This window comes from Boleophthalmus pectinirostris, unplaced genomic scaffold (genome assembly GCF_026225935.1).
Source record: "Boleophthalmus pectinirostris isolate CB_2022bp ecotype Guang Dong unplaced genomic scaffold, ASM2622593v1 HiC_scaffold_17, whole genome shotgun sequence".
NCBI lineage: Eukaryota > Metazoa > Chordata > Actinopteri > Gobiiformes > Gobiidae > Boleophthalmus > Boleophthalmus pectinirostris.
The window spans coordinates 36757367-36782748 of NW_026571115.1; the positions used below are offsets into that span (position 1 = coordinate 36757367).

Genomic DNA, 25382 nt, shown 5'->3' on the forward strand with positions numbered 1-25382 from the left:
CTGAACCAGGACTGAAACCAGGACTGAACCAGGACTGAACCAGGACTGAACCAGGACTAAACCAGGACTAAACCAGGACTAAACCAGGACTGACTAAACCAGGACTAAACCAGGACTGAACCAGGACTGAACCAGGACTGAACCAGGACTAAACCAGGACTAAACCAGGACTAAACCAGGACTAAACCAGGACTAAATCAATACTAAACCAGGACTAAACCAGGACTAAACCAGGACTAAATCAATACTAAACCAGGTCTAAACCAGGACTAAACCAGGACTAAATCAATACTAAACCAGGACTAAACCAGGACTAAAGTAGGAACTAAAACCAAAACATCAAACACACAAAACAGTTTTCCTCGTCTTTGTTACTTTACAGCAAAATGTTTCTTATTCCTGGAGACTTTGGCTCAACAGACGATTTGAAGAGAACAAACGTGAATTTTCAGGATGTTGGTGCTACATTCATGTAGTTTTAAAAAGCATGACAACATCAAGTAATCCAAAGTATTCAGATTACATTACTCACTTTAACTAATTTAATGGATTATGTTACAAACTACATTTTGAGGTATGTAATCTGTAATCTGTAGGGGATTACATTTTAAAAGTCACCTTCCCAACACTTTTCATAAGAGACTAAACGTTCATGTTTTCATATTAATTGAATGAATCTTTTGTATCTTTCACGGTTACGAGCGGCAAGTGTTCATGGAGTCATATTGATTTGGTGTATTTTCTGTTATTATCTACAACTACAGTTTTGTATGAATCACGTTTATTGACCCAAATTTGAGGTAAAGTTAAAGAGAGAGTCGTTTGTTTTCCCCCAGGGCGGGAACGTCTCTTACCTGTCAAGTTCCCGGATGTTCCGGTGTTCCGTGTCCCGGTGTCCGGATTGTCTGGTGATCATCTTAACTGGTAAAGGCGGGGCCACATCTGGAAGCATGGGGGGCGTGTCCTCTCGCTTCATTCACTCCCATAGAGACACAAAACTGCCAGAGTTGTACTGTCGCGTTAAACCTTCTTTATCGTGGCGTATTATTTCCCCATTGAAAAATAATCCAAATGTTTCCCGCGCATGTTTCCATCAAGACCTGGTTTGAAGTAACAAACGTTGTTCTTTACTGCAGCGCATGAACGCAGCTCAACCACTTGATCTGTTCCAGACGCTCCTATAACAGGTGACATGTCACTATGTCATGTAACAAATAAACATGGTCAAACACAAAATACTGTCCGTGTCTTCACTGTCATGAATGTAGTGTTTGTGTAGACATGTACAGGCTTATATAATGTGTATAATGATCTAGTTCACACAATTTGCAACCAAAATAGGGACTGACTCATTGGATCATTTTGACACAATCACCCAGAGTGAAATATTACACAACATCTGTGAACACAACAGGTAGACGACATCTCCTGCTTCCAGACCCAGATGCGGTGGGCGTGTCCACTCGGCTGTAGATGCGGTGGGCGTGTCCACTCGGCTGTAGATGCGGTGGGCGTGTCCACTCGGCTGTAGATGCGGTGGGCGTGTCCACTCGGCTGTAGATGCGGTGGGCGTGTCCACTCGGCTGTAGATGCGGTGGGCGTGTCCACTCGGCTTTAGATGCGGTGGGCGTGTCCACTCGGCTGCAGATGCGGTGGGCGTGTCCACTCAGCTGTAGATGCGGTGGGCGTGTCCACTCAGCTGTAGATGCGGTGGGCGTGTCCACTCAGCTGTAGATGCGGTGGGCGTGCACCTTAACCACTTGATCTGGTTGTCGCTGCGCTGCTGCTGCTGTAGACGCTCCATGTCAACAACTAATATGGTTCTTGTTTTCTCTTTCAAGTCGCAAACCTGCCGATAAAAATACTCAAAGATAAACTGTAGCCAGTCCTGTTACTCTCAGGGGTCTGCGTGTGTAGAGATGGGCCTATATTATATGTACATATATGCAATGTGACATTTCACACAATTTGCTGCCTTAATATGGGTCTAAACTAGGATCAAACCAGATATAAAACATCTGACTGTAGACTACAGGTAGACTACATCGCCTGCTTCCAGATCCAGATGTGGTGGGCGTGTCCACTCGGCTGCAGATGTGGTGGGCGTGTCCACTCAGCTGTAGATGCGGTGGGCGTGCATCATGCTCCCAATCCTTTTAGTCAGGTACAAAAGAAATAAGTATCATATAGGCCAAAAGTCGTTTACACGTTCAGTATTTTGTCATCCCTAATGCACTGTTGCCCTGTGTAATTGGCTGGTCTAGAATAAATAAAAACTGTGACTGCGTTTGCCTATTATATGCTTCGTGATACAGAATATACATTCATCTGACCAGAGACAGACAAGAATGTTTTAGCATCAAGATCAGTGAAAAACACTACACAATGAACATATAAACTTCAGTGACGACAAAAAGCCTCCAGTCCAAAAGGCATGTATGCAGCCGCAGCGCAGCAACAACCAGATCAAGTGCTTAAGGCACGTGCACGCACATCTGCAGCCGAGTGGACACGCCCACCACATCTGCAGCCGAGTGGACACGCCCACCGCATCTGCAGCCGAGTGGACACGCCCACCGCATCTACAGCCGAGTGGACACGCCCACCGCATCTACAGCCGAGTGGACACGCCCACCGCATCTACAGCCGAGTGGACACGCCCACCGCATCTACAGCCGAGTGGACACGCCCACCGCATCTACAGCCGAGTGGACACGCCCACCGCATCTGGGTCTGGAAGCAGGAGATGTCGTCTACCTGTTGTGTTCACAGATGTTGTGTAATATTTCACTCTGGGTGATTGTGTCAAAATGATCCAATGAGTCAGTCCCTATTTTGGTTGCAAATTGTGTGAACTAGATCATTATACACATTATATAAGCCTGTACATGTCTACACAAACACAACATTCATGACAGTGAAGACACGGACAGTATTTTGTGTTTGACCATGTTTATTTGTTACATGACATAGTGACATGTCACCTGTTATAGGAGCGTCTGGAGCAGCGAACAGATCAAGTGGTTGAGCTGCGTTCATGCGCTGCAGTAAAGAACAACGTTTGTTATTTCAAACCAGGTCTTGATGGAAACATGCGCGGGAAACATTTGGATTATTTTTCAATGGGGAAATAATACGCCACGATAAAGAAGGTTTAACGCGACAGTACAACTCTGGCAGTTTTGTGTCTCTATGGGAGTGAATGAAGCCGAGAGGACACGCCCCCCATGCCTCCAGATGTGGCCCCGCCTTTACCAGTTAAACTGATCACCAGACAATCCGGACACCGGAACTGAGAAACGTCCAGAGAGACGCACGGACCTGAGGAGAGACGGAGAGCTGCTCCACTGCTGAGGAGACAACGGTAATTCAGAGGATATTTCATTAGTTTTTCCCACGTAAACGCTGCATTTTTACATCTCAAATGTTGATTTTACAGACAGACTGACGGTAACTGCTCCTGAAGTAAAACCGTGTGTGTTTAGTCACAGTTCAGTTCAGTTCAGTTCAGTTCAGTTCAGTTCAGTATCGGGAAGTGAAACTCAGACTGAGGCAGTGACGCAGTTTGTGTTTCTGATGTTTGTTTAGTTTTTCTCTTAGTTTCTTGTGTCAGAATGACATTTTCTCTGGGATGTGTTGGTGTTCAGACTCAGTCCAGCGCAGGTTGAGTTTGGATCAGAAAAACAAACTTTGACGCATTACACTTTTTCTGCCACAAGATGGCGGAGTGACGTAAAAAGTGATTTGTGCGTCCAGAACTGTGAATATTAAACTGTTTTGTAAAACTTGCCGGAATAAAAGTTTATAAAATTATTTCAGAAAAATTTCAAGCTGTGATTGTCCCCGTGACTTTAATGTGATAAATCTTTTATTTTCACTCTTATATAAAGTTGGGTTTAAACAGTTTTACACAGTAAAGTTTTTATATATTTGTTTGAAATGACAATGATTTGTTTGTTTTGACTGACATTGAGTCAGTGAAACTTTTAATGCGTCACAAGCTCTTCGTGCACAGATCAACCTTTGGGGAAAATAAACTGTAGCTGTGACTGGACGTTGTCCTGGACATAAATGTGCGTCCTGCACGTGTCTCTGTCCCCGAGTCACTGGGGACATAATGTCCAACAGATTTGATCTGATGTGTGAAGTGGAGGACGTTTCTGCACAGACACAAAACAAACTGGCGATGAAGTTTGATTTTCACCTCCACAACAGTGGAAGTTTCCAGAGTCTGTGTCCCGCGGCTCCTTCACAGTGTAGGGAGCAGTGTCCTGAAGCGAAGTGCAGCTCAGACCATCAATAAACTCCACCTGCACTGAACGGAGTTTGATTAAAAACATAATCAGCTGAAATAATCAAACGCAACTGTGAACAAAAATAATCTTAATACAAATAAAAATAAAAAAAGGGATTGTGCATGTATGTTTTATAAAACATTTGATATTTTTATGTATTTTGAGGGTTAATTAAAGAAAATTTATATTTTTCTTCAATATCGTCCAGGTCAAATAACCTAAAAACTCCAAACTTAATTATTATGGTGGTTCTAGTCCTCATGAATCACACACACCTTTTGGATTTACAAATTTACTCTTTTGGGGATTTTTAGGATTTTTTTTCTGATTGAAAATCAATGATTTTATTTTTGTTTGTTTTTTCAGTAGCTTCTGCAGCAGGAGACCTGCAACTCCAAACCAAGTTATTATAATAGTCCTGGGCCTCAGTCATTTTTTTCACTGAATTTTAAGGGGAAAAATTTGATAAAAATTCTACAAAGGGTAAATGTATAAATCCAAAAGGTGTGTGTGATTCTTGAGGACTAGAACCACGATAATAATTTACTTTGGAGTTTTTAGGTTATTTGACCTGGAAGATAATGAAAAAAATGCATTATTCAGTAACCCTCAAAATACATAAGAATATCAAATGTTTTATGAAACATACATGCACAATCCCTTTTTTATTTTGAATTGTATTAATCTGGGCTTAATCAGTACCGTTGTCCGCTGGCCCGGGGCAACTTAAACTTTTGTCCGGGCAGGTGGAAATAAAGCGACACAAATCTAGTCCCCCAATAATAATATCTATTTATTTGGCTGATAAACAAAGCGACGGGTTGTCTGTTCATAACGCATTTTTTTCATTTTTCATAAGTCCAACCGTTTGAACGGCCACGAAAAACGGCCGCGGTGACAAGTGCTCACTTCATGCGCGCTGCTGTGCGCGTCACAGTCAATGTTTTGTTTTTCCCACTGACTTTAGGCATCTTAAATAAAACAGACGTAATATTACGCTGCCTCCTACAATCTTTGCCCAGTCAATCAAAAATGTCCCTTAGTGCGAACCGCGCCACTCCAGCCCTTTTTTCTGTCTCTCATTCTACCGTCACATGTCACATAGGAAACTTCATGACGCGTCGGAATGAAAAGCGAACTCACGGTTAAACCCAACTCCATAAATGTGCCATATATTTATCAAGCCTACGCACTAATCTCAGTAAGTAGTTCAAATGCATAGGTTATTATTATAGCCCGTGCTTTTGGGAATAACATTCAGTGGGGCGGTACCGGGGCGTGTGGGCGGGGCGTGTGTCACCGGAGGACCACGCCGCGTGACATTAAACCCGCTTCTCTGCTTCTGTCCTCACGGAGCCCTGCACGTGCGCACTCCCACATCGTACTGAGATCCATTCATAGAGAACAGTCCTGCCCGTGCGCCTCCAGTGCGTCGCTCCAGTGCCACGCGCGTTAATCCCGTGTTTTCTTAACCCATTACGCAGCGACGAGGAGCGCGAACAAGGACCTAAATTTAAGCAGTGCAAACTAACTCCACAGTAGAGGACGAGATATGTAGTAGTTTTCTTCATAAGTGCGCAAAGGGTATAGTTACAATTTATGTTTTTATGCAAATTAATGGCCAATATTATTAAGAAAATACTTTTCAGTCATTGAATAACTTTATATCTATGTTAATTCATATTTTAAAACAGTAGGCTACTATACACGGTTCAGGTATAACTCCAAATGCGCACGCAAATAAACGCACAGCTGATGTCACGAAGACTGACCTGCGCTTCAGTTTCGCTTTTGTTTCTCGTTTTCTGCACTTCATATAAAAGGCAGCGCATGGAGCATGTGCTCTTACTTTGATGAATAACTTTACGCTTTTGCTACTCGGAGGAGGACGGAGGAGAATTATGGAGAACTTTAGGCAGATTCGTTTGGATACATCTTTACGCACACGCGCTCCACGCTGGAAATATTTACCAATGAGGAGCAGGGTTTTTGACGCGGACACTGCAGGCTGTGACTGGATGTGGATTTATTATTACGCACTTTGGCTTTGAGACTCTATAAACGCCCCGCACTGGAGACTGGGTGTTCTCGGGTGGATACAAGTTTCACGCTGCACCTTTGTTTCTTCAGCTCTTCTGTTTTACCGGTAAGAGACACACTGCACTTAGTTTGGACACATGTAGGACATGCTCAACATGAGCGCTGTTTGTGCAGTACATTTGCACAGAGCGCAGTACTGACGCGTGAACACCTGCACCACTGATACATTGAAGTGAAATTAAAGTGTGTGTTGGCTCATTGACGCGGGCTTTTAATGAAAGGGACCGAAAGTGGGCACCGAGCGAACTTTTGTTTTTTTAATACCAGTTTTTTAGTACTTACCAGTACTTACCGAAACAGAGTTTCGATACCCAACACTGTCTGCGCAGACTATAGGCTCGTGCAAGTCCAGTTCTATGGTGTACTGGCACTAAAATATTTGAAATGTGAAATGTGCAAGTGAAAGTCGGTTTCTTAACCTGTGGGCGAGGGTCCAAGGGAAGGACTTATAAGGCTTTATATTTGTGAAGCTCATGAAGCCAAAATTAACTTTAAACATACAGAAAGTAAATCAGAAGTAATGCAAAGTAGTGTAACTCCATTACATATGAGGGACAATACTGCATTACAAAATGTTACACTGCAAAAGGCAATATGTATCACAGTTTCAGATTAACTTGCTCATTGGTCCCAGATGACAGCAACCAGGACTATAGATGTTCTGTCATATTTATCTATAATCACATTAGTTCTAGTTGTCACCTGCCGGCACTCTTAGATCTCTGAGTGGAAACAAGAGAGAACCATTTAATGAGAAGACCAATGATAATCGTTTTCATCTCGTATACATACAAATTTGGACACACTTTTTCATTTATGCTTCTTTTTTTCCCTCCATATTTACACTGTGGAGTGTAGTGTGAAATGATTTAAACTTGTTTTATATATTTGAGATTCTGCCCCACTCCCTCAAACCATTTAGTCACTGTGGTCATGTTATGTTGGTATTTATATGAAAAAAATGTTTTTATATGCCTGTGCTAGAGTTCTAGTCACGACTGCATTAATTGAGACCAAGACCTGTCCGAGACCTCAGGGTCCTGAGACCAGGACAAGACCAAGACCTCTGAGGGTCGAGACCAAGACCACAGCCCATCGAGACCAAATCATGACCATCTTTGTCATTTTTGACATTTATTTGTATTTTACAGTTATTTTGGCACATATATATCAATATTTTTTGAAATCTATCTCCATTTTATCTGATAAATGTTAATTTAAGATTAAATTAAGACAAGCAAACTGTACTGTACTGAACACTGCCCTTTTTTAGACTCTCACCCACAGTTTGAGAACCTTTTCTTTAAGAAAACTTCCATTGGTATTTTACACAAAACTGCTTCAAAGTGAATAAAGTGGGTATAGGATTTTTAAACCCGTTTTGTCAAGTTTCTAACTGGAGTTACTTCACTTACTGGTTTTGCAGTGGGATTTACCACATTTACCAAACGCATGTCGTGACAAACATAGATGCATTTTGAGCACTTTTATTAGGCAAACTTCAACCACATGTAGCAGTAGTGCTGCTTTGTGCCAACAATGTAACATAAATTTGGATTTGTTTTAGTATTATTTTTCTAATCTGTGGGCATTGAAGTGGGAGCCTGTTTGTGATATATGCAGGGAGGAGCGAGAGGTGAAAAGAAGGAGCAGATGACGTGAGGCAGATGGGCAGGTAGAATGTTTTAAAAAGTTTAACCTGCCCTGTGATACATGCTGGTACGAGAGGTACACGCTTATGGAGTAAGAAGCTGTCAAAAATATTTGTGCGCACAGAATAGAAATCCGTGCATATTTGGCTGTAGTTGCGCATAAAATAAATATTTGTAAACTCTCAAATGAGTTCAGTCATACATAAAATATATTGTGTGTATTTTATCCATCAGAATACGAATTGAAAAGTTACAACGTCATGAATTACAATCACGAAATGAAAATTTACGATTACACTTTCATCAGTACGAATACGAATTCACAGACGGAACTTTACTGTCAAAAATACGTCATCACTTCACAGACATTATTCATCGAGCAGAAGAAACATCGATCAAGATCAAGACTGTGCAGCTCAAGTTTGTATCAGAGTAAAAACAGAGTAAAAGCACAAGAAGCTACAACAGAACAACAAGTGGGTTCATTAAAATCTATTGTAAAAATGTCTTGAATTGAACCGAACGCTGCTGTATAATATTGTGTAGAAACACCTCCTCTGAACGGGAAATTGCACCTATATGTTAGAAAACATAGTGGAGCCAGTTGGAAACATCAGACGTAACGTTCTCCAGGGCTAATTAGCAAATATGAGTTTCTCTGTATGTTTAGATTAAAACATTCACGACTCCAGCCACAGCGAACATCAGTCAGTCTTAACCTACAGCTGCATTTCAGACAATGGGTTATACATGAGTTATAATGGGTTATACATGAGTTATACATGAGTTATAATGGGTTATACATGAGTTATAATGGGTTATACATGAGTTATAATGGGTTATACATGAGTTATAATAATGGGTTATACATGAGTTTATAATGGGTTATACATGAGTTATAATGGGTTATACATGAGGTTATAGATCAATCCATCCACGACACGGTGACGTTAAACTTACCGGTAAATACTGTAAACATACCAAGGTGTTGCCTGTAAACACGAACATTAATTGTTGCTGGAAGCTGCAAGTAAAGTGTAATGTGGAACATTTCATTGGCTGTGACGTCTGTAACCAGGACAGTTTGGTGTAAACTGGGACATTTCAGCGTCCTGAGGAACTTTTGGTGGCATTTCATGCGAGAAATGCAGCTGAAGGTTCAGACTGACTGATGCTCGCTGTGGCTGGAGCCGTGAATGTTTTAATCTAAACCTACAGAGAACCTGATATTTGTTAATTAGCCCTGGAGAACGTTACGTCTGATGTTTCCAACTGGCTCCACTATGTTTTCTAACATATAGGTGCAATTTCCCGTTCAGAGGAGGTGTTTCTACACAATATTATACAGCAGCGTTCGGTTCAATTCAAAACATTTTTACAATAGATTTTAATGAACCCACTTGTTGTTCTGTTGTAGCTTCTTGTGCTTTTACTCTGTTTTTACTCTGATACAAACTTGAGCTGCTCAGTCTTGATCTTGATCGATGTTTCTTCTGCTCGATGAATAATGTCTGTGAAGTGATGACGTATTTTTGACAGTAAAGTTCCGTCTGTGAATTCGTATTCGTACTGATGAAAGCGTAATCGTAAATTTTCATTTCGTGATTGTAATTCATAACGTTGTAATTTTTCAATTCGTATTCTGATGGATAAAATACACAATATATTTTATGTACGACTGGACTCATTTGAGAGTTTACAAATATTTATTTTATGTGCAACTACAGCCAAATATGCACGGATTTACCAAATACGCACGGATTTCTATTTTATGTGCACAAATATTTTTGACAGCTTTCTTACTCCATACACGCTGTTGTGGACAAGGCACACGCGCTGGGGCGCTCCACACAAACGCACACCCGCACGCCCCCGCACGCCCCCGCACGCCCCCGCACGCCCCGCACGCCCCCGCACGCCCCCGCACGCCCCCGCACGCCCCCGCACGCCCCCGCACGCCGGTACAAGTTTATTGCCAATAGCAGTGGACGTAATGAAATATGATCGCACCTGTCTAATGTCAGACCTCGAGTCCGAGACAAGACCGAGTCCAAGCGCCTTCAAGACCGAGTCCAAACGTGGTCGAGTCCGAGACGAGACCAATAACTCGCGTAACCTCGCGAAACCACAGCCGTGCGTCAACGCAAAGGCGGCTTCTACCGGCAGCTTGCAGCAGGAAGTACACGCGCAGCTCTGACTCTGTGTTTCTCAATGAGAAAGACGATCAGACTTGACTGGGCGCGTTTAGCCGCTTGTATCAGGTCTACAGTTAAACTAACAGCTGAACACACTTGTATTTACCTTCTGTACAGGCTGACCACGGCAAACATGAGGATTTCAAAAGCAAATGTTAAAGCACTAATTAACAGTATTTCTGGACCTGGGCTCTTTCACACGACACTGTGGACATACCGGCTTGTAAAAGCCTGATTCCGTCAGATCTCAGAAGCTCAGCAGGCTGGGCCTGGGTTGTACTTGGATGGGAGACGCTAGGACCAGGTGCCACAGTGGGGCCAGTGGCAAAAAACTGTCGTTGTGTCCTTAGGCAAGACACTTCACCCACATTGCCTAGTATGAAAGAGGTGTGAGCGTGAGTGATGGTGGTGGTCAGAGGGGCCGATGGTGCAGATTGGCAGCCTCGCTTCAGTCAGTCTGCCCCAGGGCAGCTGTGGCTACAGTAGTAGTTTACACCACTGAGTGTGGAGTGACTGAATAATGAACTGTAAAGCGCTTTGGGGATCTTGAAAGGCGCTATGTAAATGCAATCAATCAATCAACTGACACAGATCTGCCCCAGGAGCTTGTTGTGCTGATCCAGGTGTTGCTCCTCTGACCAGTGGTTCAGGACACATGCCTCAGTGAAGTAAACCTGTTCATAAAACAATAGACAGAGCACATTTTGAGCTGCTTTACTTCACAACAGAAGATTGCTTCTCCTTCTTATGCACATAACATTACATGTAATCCAAGTGACATGAATCCCTAAATAATAACATTTGTACATATTGGTAAAAACACTGTAGATACACTTTTTAAAATCTTTTTAACCATATACAATTACATAAATGAATTACTGTTTTTATCTGTATTTATATCTAACTCATTTTAACTTCTACAGATATTTTTTAACTATAACCCATGAAATACTAGATAAATGAAATCACTGTGTTCAATTCAGTGAGTGTCCATAAGATGGCGCTGGTCTCTCCAAACTCACATGACCAACATGTGCTTATTACACATTTACAATAGCATTTTTGGTACTTGGTAGTAAACTCAAAATGTGCACTTTTAATGTGACATACAATCCAGCAAATGCACTATTGCATGAAAAATATTTCCTAAATGTCCTTAAAGAATATAATTCAAGTGGTTCCTTGTGCTTTAGACTGATTTATGTTAGCGTTTAGCTTTAGCTTAGCCACGTTGTACTTTCCTCACACTTGACCACTAGCTTAGCAGGTTAGCTTACAACACGATAACAACTCCCTCAGAAACCCTCTACAAACTTTGCTCCACTTTCTTCCTGCTGTGCACGGAGTAACCTTTGACATTTAATAACTTTGACAGTTGACATAAAACTTGTCATTTTAGTGTTACCAACCTGTTAATAAAAGAATAGACAAGAGCACGTTTTGAGCTGCTTTACTTCACAACAGAAGATTGCTTCTTCTTCTGCAGCGCTCAGTCTACTCTCTACCAACGTTGCGACATGCGCCATCTACTGGTCAGTGAAGGAATTGCACGTTACCTCAATAGAGATAATCTGTTCCTGATGTCTCCTGGGCGCCTCCCTCAGGAGGTGTTCCGGGCATGTCCTGCCGGGAGGAGGCCCCGGGGAAGACCCAGGACACGCTGGAGGGACTATGTCTCTCGGCTGGCCTGGGAACACCTCAGGTCCCCCCGGAGGAGCTGGAGGACGTGTCTGGGGTGAAGGAAGTTTGGGAGTCCCTGCTTAGGCTGCTGCCCCCGCGACCCGGCCCCGGATAAGCAAACGAAAATGGATGGATGGAATAGAGATAATAGAACCACATGAATTATATACAATGAAATAAAAATGAAATACTCAAATAAGAAAGTAAAATTTGAGGGGTGTCTGGTTTCTAACTGGCATTTTTCCAGCCTCTACACAGGCCCTAAAAAAACGGTGTAGAGTACTACGACACTAGTCTGTGCACATATTTAAAAATATATAATTAACTGAGCTCCATTTTGTTTTTCCAGGCAAGTAAGTCTGGGTGTCGGGCAAGTAAAAAATTATAGCCACTTGCCCGGTCAAGTACTTGTAAATGCTTAATGTTAAGCCCTGTTAAGTATTATTTTTTTCACCATTGTGTTTGATTATTTCAGCTGATTATGTTTTTAATCAAACTCCGTTCAGTGCAGGTGGAGTTTATTGATGGTCTGAGCTGCACTTCGCTTCAGGACACTGCATCATGTGGAAACTGTTGTGGAGGCAAATATCGAACGGTGAAACCAACTTCACCGCAGCAGCTTTTTGTCCTCTTTTGTTTTCACAATCATAATGTGACTTTCCACTTAATGTGATGTTCAGAGGTTTGACAGTTGCTGTCGACCTGCACTGTGAGGACGCAGCAGAACTGGATCATCTGTAAACATTAGACCTTTAAGGAGCTGGGAGCTCAGAGGCCAATTTATTCGATGTATTTGGAACTAGCCCAGGACTCTTATCGTTGACTCTGTGACGTAGCTCCAAAGGTCAAGGAGTTAGGAGTTAGGAGTTAGGAGTTAGGAGTTAGGAGCTAGGAGATATGATCTAATGTATTCAGAACTGAACGAGAAGTCAAACTGGTTTCTACTTTACTCTTAAACCCGCCCTGTGTGTCTGTGTGTGTCTGTAGCTCTGACCTCTGACCCCTGTGGATCATTCTGTTCTAACTGTGACATTTTAAGTCTCAATATTGATTAAAAAGACTTTGTGAAAGAGAAAACTGCATCGTCTAAATTCATTCAAACCTTTAACATAAAAAGATTAAAAAAGACAATCACGGCACAGCAGTCGTTGTGAAGGTGCTTCAGGTCGTTGGACCTGGAGCTCTTTACTGCTCCCTGTGCGATAACAACCACTGTAACATGGTTCACAGCTCAAGTCCATTTTGCAGAATAAGTCTGAACAGAGGAACACGTCTGTGCTCACAGTGCAGATAAAGAAAAGTCCTATTTTTAATTCAAGCTTTTTCTCTGTCCACCAGGGGGCAGCGTGTGGAAGGAATTAGAGCAGAGATGGACCCAGGACCGAGCGGAGATCAGGTAAAACCTCAGTTATATTCATCATGTTTGACTTTTACAAGTGTGTTCTTAAAGCAGCAGGTGAAGGCGGCTCCTCTGTGTCCTCAGGCCTCACACTGGAGCTCTGTGTCCTTAAAGAGTGACCACTCCAAAGAACTTCCTCCAGTCTTCAGTCCTGAGCCTGGACCTGCCTCACAGTGAGACTCACACAACACAAACTGAAACAGGGTGAAACACTACAACAACACAACATCTTTACTTTTGTGTTTTGAGTGTTTCTCTCTGTTGTGTGGTCAGTTCTCAGTCTGGACTCAGTGCTGTGTCCTTAAAGAGTGACCACTCCAAAGGAACACCTCCAGTCTTCAGTCCTGAGCCTGGACCTGCCTCACAGTGAGACTCACTCATGTTTCTAAACACGTTTCTGTTCAGAATAGTTTCTGCTCAAAATGTGCACACAGCCTGGTGTTTTTAACCTGTCGACAGCTGCACACAAATAGTGTCTGGTGTTTTTGTGATGTTTGGACGGTAAAGCTAATTATGCCATTGAATAAAATGAATAACACATGAATAACACATGAATAACACATGACTTAAACATGAATAACACGTGACTTAAACATGAATAACACGTGACTTAAACATGAATAACACGTGACTTAAACATGAATAACACATGACTTAAACATGAATAACACGTGACTTAAACATGAATAACACGTGACTTAAACATGAAACACAACATGAATAACACATGACTTAAACATGAATAACACGTGACTTAAACATGAATAACACGTGACTTAAACATGAATAACACATGACTTAAACATGAATAACACGTGACTTCCTGTTGACAGAGGGCTGGACCCTGAGGACGTCGGCGCTTCGCTGGACGTCATTTTCCCGGTGAGCTCATGTTTTATAAAGTCTGTAAATAACCAGCAGAGGGCGCTCACAAGCCGCCTGTTTGTTCTCTGATTGGTTCATGGACCTGTCAATCAAACCCATCTGAACTCAGGGAGATTAGACCCGGTTCCTGAATGTCTTTGTAAATCTGAGGAACAGCGTGTGACAGATTTAAAAACATTTTCCTGAGAGAACGTCACGTGAGTGTGGAGTTTGTTCTGAGCAGAGCTCATTACCCCCCCCAGTGGTTCACGTGTGTCATCACCTACAGACAGAAGTGTCAGTGTAACTGAGCCTGTAGCTCTGCTCTGTCCTCTGGAGCTCACTCTGTCTCTCCTTCTGTCACAGATTCTAGAGAAAAACGTCTTGAAGTTTGTCCAGCAGGAGCTGCAGAGGATCCACAGGCTCCTGGCCTCAGATTACCCAGAATGCTCTGGGAGAGAGAAGGAACCGAGCACAGAGGTTCTGAACATCACACTGGACTTCCTGAAGAGGATGGACCAGGAGCGTCTGGCCCAGAGGCTGCAGCACAGTAAGAAATCTGAACAGTGTGGTTCTGTTGCAGGAACATGATACTGCAGTACTATATAATATAATAATACTGCAATTGTAGTGGCAGTTTAACTCCAGAATTTGCCACTATAGCTGTGAGGGCCGTGTGGCTTTAGCTTGACTCATGTGTCCAAGCTGAAACCGAAAGATTCAATGTCCAAACTTACAGAATATTGATTATGAGGTTTAATTATAGATGCAGCTTCCATAACTGAAGATTACACAATATATCTGGTTCACACGGTCAAAAAACTGTATGGCCTCAACCCCCTACAGCTTCCACACAAAAAATAATCAGGTCATACAGGCCACCTGGCTATAAGCCACCAGGCTCCACCCCCTTGAACCAATGTAGGACAAAAATGTCCGTAACAGCAATGATCAGTCAAACCTGCCAAAGGTATTTTACACACACGCCTAAACTATGAACCAAGTCATGTTCTGTGGCTCTGTGCTGCAGAGACGCTGTAAATATGTGTCAGAGCGAGTGTGTGATTGGCTCTCATGTGTGTCAAGGAGCTCTCTGATTGACTTTCATGACAGTTCAGGAGCTGTGCAGCACTTTCACGTAGATTTGACGGAGACTATTACCCCAATTCACACCAAAGCACAACAGTGAGTAAACGCAGCAGCAGAGCACATGAGCAGCAGACGCGTAGGTTTGGCTTTCCATTTTAACTGGTCTGACAATCCACACGGCAGAGTCATACGGACGTCCAACAACCGTCTGACGCTGACGCGCTGCTCGAGATAGATTGGACTTCTAATTTTGCAGCGTCAACGGAGCGTCTCCAAGGTTTTTAGCAAGAGAAAGACAGGAAATAAACACGCAGTGTCAAAATAAACTTCCGATGCCCTTTCAATTTGAGTTAACTAAAGTCAAGACAATGAAGTAAACAACACGCACTGTGTCCAAGGAAAGGTTAATGATGGACCACGAAAAGTTAATCCTCGAAGTGGAGAAATATAATGTAATTTACAATGTCAGACATCAATTCTACAAGGACTCGGGACTAAGCCAGGACTAAACCAGAACTAAACCAGAACTCACTGTTGGAACAGGCTCGTAGGTCCGCCCGCGTAGACTGAGTGACCGCAGGTGAAAGGACCAGTGCAGAGCTCCGCTCCCCATGGAGGTACATGCAGTGTCTCTCTCTCTCTCTCTCTCTCTCTCTCTCTCAGATTAGACCTGGTTTAGTCCTGGTTTAGTCCTGATCCGCCCGCATACCCGCCCGTAAAATTCCACAACATTAAAACCTGCCCGTTTCAGCAACTCTTTGCCCGTATCCAACGGTGCAGGACTCTGTATCAGTATAGAAACATATAGGCCTTATTACCTGTACGTACATAAGGTTTTAATCACACTCGTAATTAGAGCCCGGCCGATATTATCGGCCGATATTGGCAAATGGAGACATATCGGCTATCGGCCGATATGCTTGCTGATAGGGGCCGATATTTCATGTGGGCATGTGATATGTTGTTAAAAATCTTAGACTCTCTACATTCTGTTCATTTAATCCAATTTACAGACAGATAAATGTCCTAATATGTGGCTCCACATCAGTATTTATCTGTGGAGTCATTTGTCTGTGTGTGTCCGTACTGTCCCTGAACACACCACAGAGTCGCGTCACTCATGTGTGTTTGTTTACACCTGCAGACACAGATCCAAACACTGAGATTATTTTCTTTTTACGGACAATCGTTTGAGTCTGGATTAAAAGGACATTTATTAGTTCAGATTTGTGATGTGAGGAGGAGCCTGTATGAGCGGTGAGTGTTGGAAATATGTCGACTTTGAAGCTAGTTTTTGTCATTTGTTATGGGTTAGCTGCTGTAGCTCCTGCACATAAACAGGCTGTTTTCTATTGGTCTATTGTAAAGTGTTTACATTGGCCGTATATTTGTTACTGGACCTGCACTGATATGTAAATGAGCTGTGAACAGACGTGTGAATTATGACATTTGCGCATATAATTAATTACTGCGGCGCGCACGTATTTACAGCTAACGGCTAATAGCGGTAGTTTCTTTACTAGTTATGGGTCGGTCGCGAACGAAATGACTCTTAGAATCCGACTCTTTGAAGCGAGTGACTAGAGCCTGATCCTTATTAGGAGCCGTGTTTTCTCTTTCTCTCACTTTTTTTCTCTTCACGCCGCGTGCAGACTCGTGGTTTGACAGTGGCAGCGACTGAAAACGAAACTTTGAGAAATTTGCGTGTACATAGGATAAAAAAACGAGCATATTTGGCTGTGGTTTAGCATAAAATAAATAAACCAGGACTAATCACGAGATTCCCAACACTCAGTCCTAGTTGAGTTTTGGTTTAGTCCTGTTTTACACATGGTCTAGCTCTGTTTTAGTCCTGGTTTAGTCCCTTTTCAGTCCTGGTTTAGACGTGCATTAGACCTGCTTGCAACAAAACAATCTGAAGAGTCTCTTGGGAGCCGAAAGAACCAGCAGCTTTTAGTGAGCCGAGCCAAAAGAGCCGGTTCTCTAAAAAGAACTGGAATACCCATCACTAGTGTCTAGAATGTGATGCAAAAATGCCATTAAACCAACCTACTGTCTGTAAATATGACGTAAAGAGGCAGAATAACAATAAATGTTGCCTAAATAAACCCAATTTAAAATCCACTAGAGCCAAACCTAAGTTTTTTAAACAATTCAGCATTTACAGTGAATTTTTACATCACTAAATATATCGGCGATTATATCGGCAGCTCCAACTCCCATTATATCGGTTTCATATCGGCCACAGCAAAATCCATATCGGTTGGGCTCTACTCGTAATGTTACGTGAACCATTAATTAAAGGTTAATTTACCTTATTAAGAAAAAAAACTGAGGTGTTTTATGTGTGTGTTAATAGATTTAAACCTCATTAAACCACAAATACAAGATGAAGTAGAAATGTAGCTTTATAGATATAGATGTTGTAAGACTCGTTTGGAAGAGCACACGATCAGCCATAACCATCTTAAATGCGTTCTGCAGTTCTACATTTAATTCACAAAACACTTGATGCACATTCTACATGTTAAGAACAAAAAGCAAGTACAAAATGTGATGTCTGAAAACAGTGAGAAGACGTGCAGGCTGCGTGGCAGGAGCGTCTCTGATGTGAACTGAAACTTTTACATTTACGCGTGCGTGCAGCTCCGCCTGTGTTAAACGCTGCTGCAGCTCCTGGTGTGAATTCGGGATTAACCAGCATTTACTCAATGAAGGAGCTGCAGACGAGAATACAGATCCACTCATCAGTGCTAAAACCACGTGATGTTTGGATCAGACCTCAATAACCTGCACTGAGTCCACTGAGCCGAGTCCACAAGCTCCGTCTCACATGAGTTCAGTGCAGGACAGTGCAGAACATAACACAATAAAATATCCTGGTAACTGATCTCTCAAACTACATTTAGTGAACAGAAGTGTTTCTGACACGTGCACACGGGTGTCACTCAGGACTGTTGGAAATTAAGGTTGAAATATAATGATAGAAAACAAAACAAAGAGCCAAACCACACACCGTGTGCTGAGGCACGTTAAGTTACTGCAAGGGAAATTCTTTGACCATAACAGTAGTTTATAGAACATTATCAGTGAAAGGTAAGTGACATTTTTCCATGCAGTAAAGTCTCAAATGCAGAACTATAAAGGTTTGAGATACTGACTAACATCATTATGTAATGGTTTAAATAACCTCTTTAACATCTCTCTCTGGTTTTGAGGTAAGGTCTGTCCTCTGTTCCCTCAGGGTGCTGTGTTGGAGTTTATAGCAATAATCTGAAGACTCATCTGCAGCAGAGATTCAGCCGTGTGTTTGAGGGCGTGGCTAAAGCAGGAGACTCCGCCCCCCTGACCCAGATCTACACAGAGCTCTACATCACAGAGGGCGGAGCCTCAGAGGTCAACCAGGAACATGAGGTCAGACACGTGGAGACGGCGTCCAGGAGACCGGCCGCTCCAGAGACCATCATCACATGTGAAGAGCTCTTTAAACCCCGCCCACATTCACCACAGCCAATCAGACTGGTGCTGACGAAGGGCGTGGCCGGCGTGGGGAAAACAGTGCTGACTCAGAAGTTCAGTCTGGACTGGGCTGAAGGCCGGGCCCACCAGGACCTCCACCTGCTGTTCCCCTTCACTTTCAGAGATCTGAACGTGCTCAGAGACACACAGTTCAGCCTGGTGGAGCTGCTGCACCACTTCTTCAGTCCATCCAAACATCTCTGCAGCTTCCAACAGCTCCAGGTGCTCTTCATCTTTGACGGTCTGGACGAGTGCAGACTTCCTCTGGACTTCAGCCAAACCCGGGTCCTGACCGACCCCACAGAGTCCACCTCAGTGCACGTGCTGCTGGTGAACCTCATCAGGGGGAGCCTGCTTCCCTCCGCTCTCCTCTGGATAACCACGCGCCCCGCCGCGGCCAATCAGATCCCGGCATGGTGCGTCTCCATGGTGACAGAGGTGCGAGGGTTCACCGACCCACAGAAGGAGCAGTACTTCAGGAAGAGGTTCACAGACCAGGCCACAGCCGTCATCTCCCACATCAAGAGCGTCCGCAGCCTCCACATCATGAGCCACCTGCCGATCTTCTGCTGGATCCTCTCCACAGTTCTACAGAAGCTTCTGGAACAAACAGAGGAACCAGAGCTGCCCCGGACTCTCACACAGATGTACATCCACTTCCTGGTGGTGCAGCTTAAACAGAAGAATGTCAAATATGATGAGAAACTGGAGGCGGATTCTACTTGGTCTCCTGAAAATGAAGAGATGGTGAAGTCTCTGGGAAAACTGGCCTTTGAGCAGCTGCAGAAAGGAAACCTGATCTTCTACGAGAGTGACCTGAGCGAGTGTGGGCTGGACGCTGCAGCGGCCTCAGTGTACTCCGGAGTGTTCACACAGGTCTTTAGAGAGGAGCCAGGCCTGTACCAGGACAAGGTCTACTGCTTCATCCATCTGAGTGTGCAGGAGTTTCTGGCTGCTCTTCACGTCCATCTGACCTTCTACAGCTCTGGAAAGAACCTGCTGGAGACACCTCACTCCTCTGACGGGAACCTGCTGTCTGTCATAAAACCTAAAAGAACAAAAAAAACAAAAAAAACACACATTTCAACACAAAAAACCTCCATGTCACCAGACCCAGAGGAGATTGAGGACTATTCAGATACAAATGATCACTTCTCAGGTGACTACTCCTTCAAAGCCCCTAAGGTCTTCTACCGCTTTGCTGTGGACCAGGCCTTACAGAGTCCAAATGGACACCTGGACCTGTTCCTCCGATTCCTCCTGGGGCTGTCTCTGTCGACCAATCAGCACCTGCTGCAGGGTCTGGTGACTCACACAGGAAGTGGATGGAGAAATCAGAGGCTGCTGCACAGTCTGCGAACTGATGCAGGGAGTCTGCAGACAAATGTGGAGACAGTAAAGTACATCAGACAGAAGCTGAATGAGGGCGTGTCTGCAGAGAGAAGCCTGAACCTGCTCCACTGTCTGAACGAGCTGAACGACCACAGTCTGGTGCAGGAGATACAGAAGGTCATGAGTGAAGGACGTCTCTCTGATAGAGACATGTCTCCTGCTGAATGGACGGCTCTGTGCTTCCTCTTACTGTTATCAGACTCAGACCTGAAGGAGTTTAATCTTCATGAATATTGTGCTTCAGAGGACGTCCTCCTGAGGCTGCTGCCTCTTGTGAGAGTTTCAAAAACAGCTTTGTGAGTCCAGAAAACATTTTTATCATTAAATATAATATTAATCTGTAAAGATCTAACCTGTGAGTTTGTCTGCAGATTAAAGCGTTGTCACCTCTCCTCTCGCTGCTGTGCTCCTCTGGCCTCAGTCCTCAGCTCCTCCAGTCTCACACATCTGGATCTCAGTGACAACGACGTCCAGGACTCAGGAGTGGAGCTGCTGTGTGCTGGGCTGAAGAGCGCCCCCTGCAGACTGGAGACGCTCAGGTGAGACACTCCCATGATGCACTCTGATTCCATCAGGTGTTGTGGCCCAAGGTGTTGTACCTGAACCACTGTGGTGGTGGGGGGGGGTTGAGGAGGCTCCAAAGGTTCTCAGTAGGGTTGAGGTGAGGGGAGATGGGGCCACACCATGAGTTTGTTTTCTGCCCAGAGCAGCCAGTGATGCAGAGGGATTCGAGCAGCATGAGATGGAGCATTGTCCTGCATGAAGATGATTTTGCTACAGAAAGCACAGTTCTTCTTTTCGTACCATGAAAACACATGATCAGTCGGAAACTCCACATACTTTACAGAGGTCATTTTTACACCTCCAGGGACCCCAAAGGGGCCGACCAACATGATTCCAGCCCAAAACATGACTCTGGACCTCCCTGTTGGCGTCACAGCTTTAACTCCATCCATCTGGACCATCCAGGGTTGCACATCTCTCATCAGTGATCAAGACTGTTTGAAAATGAGTTTTCCTTCACCTTGATGTTCGCAGGACTCCAGAGGCACCAGCAGCTTCAAATACCTGTTTGCTGCTTGATAATGGCATTTTAGCAGCTGGTTTCTGGCAGAAATCTTCCTTATTGTGCCTTTAGTGTCTCTTCGGTGTCAGTGTGAAATCCTTCATTCTGACATCATGTCACGGATTGAGGCAAGACACAAACTGTGTTTATTCCACTCACAGCACAGTGTAACAGCAGCATATGCACTGGAACTGACTTTATCAAGTGGCTAGTGGCAATGTAATGCCCTCTAGTGGTGACACTCACTTGGTACAGTAGCCACAAATGGACATAAGGGACCAATCCCACAACCAAGCCAAGAGGTTTCAAAATGGCCGCCCATTCAAGTCAATGGGCCGAGCTCAGTGTCTCATGATTCCAGAATCGCCTTTAGCCTGGTGAGGTTCTTCCAGTGACTGTGGGTTGATTGAGCATGTGCAGTGGAGTCTTTTCTCCCATGGGCAACGTAAATGCACAGAGTGAATGATTATGAAGTGTTTTTTAAGATAACATTTTAAGCTGAGAAAAAGTTTATGATCTAAAACTAGGTAAATATCACCAACAAGTCCGACATTTTTGAAAGTTGTAGGTCCCTGTCGGACAAACACGAGCAGTAAAATGGGCACAGAGACGTTTTCAATCACTTTTAGCTTCAATGTGCAGATGAAGAACAGAAGTTTACAGACATGAGTTTTGACACGGAACTAGAAACACAGACGACATTTGTAAATATAACAATTTACCAGGGAAGCCAAAGTAAAACGAATCCTGGGTGAATAGAGCTTTGTTTAAATCTTTAATGACAGATAACACCCCTTGTGTTCACATGAGTGTAGTGCTGCCCCCTTGTGTTTACATGAGTGTAGTGCTGCCCCCTTGTGTTCACATGAGTGTAGTGCTGCCCCCTTGTGTTCACATGAGTGTAGTGCTGCCCCCTTGTGTTTACATGAGTGTAGTGCTGCCCCCTTGTGTTCACATGAGTGTACTGTTGTGTTTTTAGTCTGTCTGGATGTCTGGTGTCAGAGAGGGGCGGAGCTGCTCTGGCCTCAGCTCTGAGCTCCGCCTCCTCCCACCTCAGAGAGTTAGACCTGAGCTACAACCATCCAGGACCCTCCACCGAGCTCCTGATCGCTCTACGGGACGACCCACACCGCCCCCTGCAGTCTGTCAGGTGAGACCACACCGCCCCCTGCAGTCTGTCAGGTGAGACCACACCGCCCCCTGCAGTCTGTCAGGTGACACCACACCGCCCCCTGCAGTCTGTCAGGTGACACCACACCGCCCCCTGCAGTCTGTCAGGTGACACCACACCGCCCCCTGCAGTCTGTCAGGTGACACCACACCGCCCCCTGCTGTGTATAATGTGAATGTTTTCTCTGTTTCAGGCTGAAGCCTTCAGGGGCCCAGTGGATGACCCCAGGTCTCCACAAGTGTAAGTGACACATGAACTGATTGTGCTGAACAAAAGTGACCGTGACTCTGTTGTGTGTTTAGATCACACTGACCTGACTCTGTCTGTGTTTCTGTTGTGTGTTTAGATCACACTGACCTGACTCTGTCTGTGTTTCTGTTGTGTGTTTAGATCACACTGACCTGACTCTGTCTGTGTTTCTGTTGTGTGTTTAGATCACACTGACCTGACTCTGTCTGTGTTTCTGTTGTGTGTTTAGATCACACTGACCTGACTCTGGATCCAGACACAGTAAACGGGTTCCTGCAGCTCTCAGACGATCAAAAGACCGTGACGTCAGTGAAAGAGGAGCAGCTCCGTCCGTTCTCTTCAGAGAGATTTCAGTGGCCGCAGGTCCTGAGCTCCTCTCCTCTCAGAGGTCGTTGTTTTTGGGAGGTGGAGTGGAGCGGGGGCCTGGTGGATGTTGCCGTTAGTTACAGAGGAATCCAGCGCAGAGGAAAGAGAAGCGAGTGTGAGTTTGGGAGGGACCATCAGTCCTGGTGTCTCAGAGTCTCTGTCAGTGGTTTCTCTGTTCGCCACAACAACCATGAAACCGTCTTGTCCTCTAGCGCCCCCTCTGGACACTCCTCCAGGTCCTTCTCCTCGGGGCGGGTTGCTGTGCTCGTAGACTCTGATTCTCTGTCCTTCTTTGACCTCTTTTCGGGGAGTCCAGTCCTTCTTCACACTTATGAAACCATCTTCACAGAGCCTGTGTTCGCAGGCTTCTGCCTCTGGAACCATGGCACCTCTGTGACTCTGGTGGATGTGAACAGCGCCACCAGGAGGAAACTACTGGTAAAACATCAGACCCCGAACCCCAGGTTCACCTGATTTAAACGTCTGAATGTTCTGACAGATCTGAGCTGTTTAAGATCAGACATGAAACTTCACTTGCACTTTTATGGATATAAGTTGTGTTTACAGGACGTCAGCACAGAATAGAATCTCTAAACTGAGCTGAGACAGGTGAGACAGGTGAGACAGGTGAGACAGGTGAGACAGGTGAGACAGGTGAGACAGGTGAGAGTTGTGGTTCATATCTCTGTAAATCTTGGGTCTATGCACATGAAACAAAAACTGGCACAAAGTTCATCTTCTGGTTCAGTATAAAGAAACAAAAGTGAAATTGTGTTTTCACAATCGCTTCAGAAAAACGAGTCGTTATTTAACCCTAAAGACGTGAGCGTTTCAGGTGAAAAGACTTTAAAGTGACACGTGACAGATTTGGATGATTCTCCAGTTCTGACTTAAGTTGTTGGGATCATTCTTTTTGTAAATACACTTTAGTCATCAAGAGGAAAATTTGTGAAGAAAAGCTGAAAATGTGTCTGGAGGTAAAATAAAAAAAAAACACTAAAAAATGGTCAATGTAACGGCTGCTAAGTCTTCGTCAGGCTGTATCCAAAGACCGGACACTATGGAGTCAGTCAGCTTTACTCCCTCTGCAGTCTCCAACGTGCTGTGACAGACATAAATACTCTAAATACTCTATTAATATGTCTTCACATTTCAGGCACTGGCTCCATCTGCAGTCTCCAACGAGCTACTGAGAGGGGGACCACAGCGTTTACATGTGACTCCCAACCAACCATACAAACCACGCACGAAGAACACAACTATTTTACATTTACATTAAGTACAGTGGAGTAATTATTTAGAGAAACAAATGCGCAATTTACAACTTTTGCAAAAATAAAATAAAATAAAACATACTTGTGACAGACATATAAATACTTACAATATCAAGCTAACTTTCATAATCCAAATAAAATGAAAAAACTCAAAATTTTGCATAAATACAAGAAATGATATGTGTTCTTGTATTTGTGCTAAAAGTACGTTGTTTTTGTGAAATATATTCTTCTCAACCCAGACAGAACTCACCCTCTGCAGTCTCCAACGTGCTGCTGAGAGGGGAAGTTGAACTACCAAAATAAAATACACACGGGAGCAGGGCGCACTTCCAGTTTTCAAAATAAAATGTGAAAATGATCAAATTCACATAAATTATGATTAAACATAAAATACAACCAGGAAACAGTAGCGTGCGCATTTTTAACTTTGTTACATAAAGTTTATTAGTAAAGTCGAACCCTAAACTGAGTCTTAAATATTCAGGTACAGAACAGAAACCGTCAGATCAACATGACGCGTTTGTGGAGCCGATAATAATGAGAAGGTTCAACATTTGTGGATCAGAAGTTTAGAGGAGATTTTCTGTTTTTGAAAGAAATCTCCCATAGAGTTAAACAGGACCAGACTCAAACTCACAGTTAATGGAACCAGACTCAAACTCACAGTTAATGTGAACGGACCAGACTCAAACTCACAGTTAATGGGAACGGACCAGACTCAAACTCACAGTTAATGGGAACGGACCAGACTCAAACTCACAGTCACAGTTAATGGGAACCAGAACTCAAACTCACAGTTAATGGGAACGGACCAGACTCAAACTCACAGTCAAACACAGTTAATGGGAACGGACAGACTCAAACTCACAGTCAATGGGAACGGACAGACTCAAACTCACAGTTAATGGGAACGGACCAGACTCAAACTCACAGTTAATGGGAACGGACCAGACTCAAACTCACAGTTAATGGGAACGGACCAGACTCAAAACTCACAGTCAAACGGGAACGGACCAGACTCAAACTCACAGTTAATGGACCAGACTCAAACTCACAGTTAATGGAACG

The 25382-nt window shown here is 43.9% G+C and overlaps 1 protein-coding gene across 9 annotated transcripts; it reads left to right on the forward strand.

Moving 5' to 3' along the window:
* Positions 1–3263: 3263 nt before the first annotated feature.
* On the forward strand, positions 3264–25063 carry LOC110175778 (NACHT, LRR and PYD domains-containing protein 12-like). 9 transcript variants are annotated; one of them, XM_055152441.1, is made up of 11 exons: positions 3264–3364; positions 13261–13318; positions 13376–13494; positions 13595–13687; positions 14155–14203; positions 14552–14735; positions 18519–20481; positions 20557–20724; positions 22231–22401; positions 22616–22662; positions 22901–25063. In XM_055152441.1, exons 2-11 carry the CDS (start codon positions 13292–13294, stop codon positions 23509–23511), a joined length of 3432 nt encoding a protein of 1143 aa, XP_055008416.1. In that variant the 5' UTR covers positions 3264–3364; positions 13261–13291; the 3' UTR covers positions 23512–25063. The 9 variants fall into 9 exon arrangements, 8 of the variants coding, with proteins under 8 accessions (XP_055008416.1, XP_055008418.1, XP_055008414.1 ...); XM_055152443.1 differs by having other exon boundaries at positions 13406–13494; XM_055152442.1 differs by lacking the exon at positions 3264–3364 and adding an exon at positions 5953–6441.
* Positions 25064–25382: the final 319 nt, after the last annotated feature.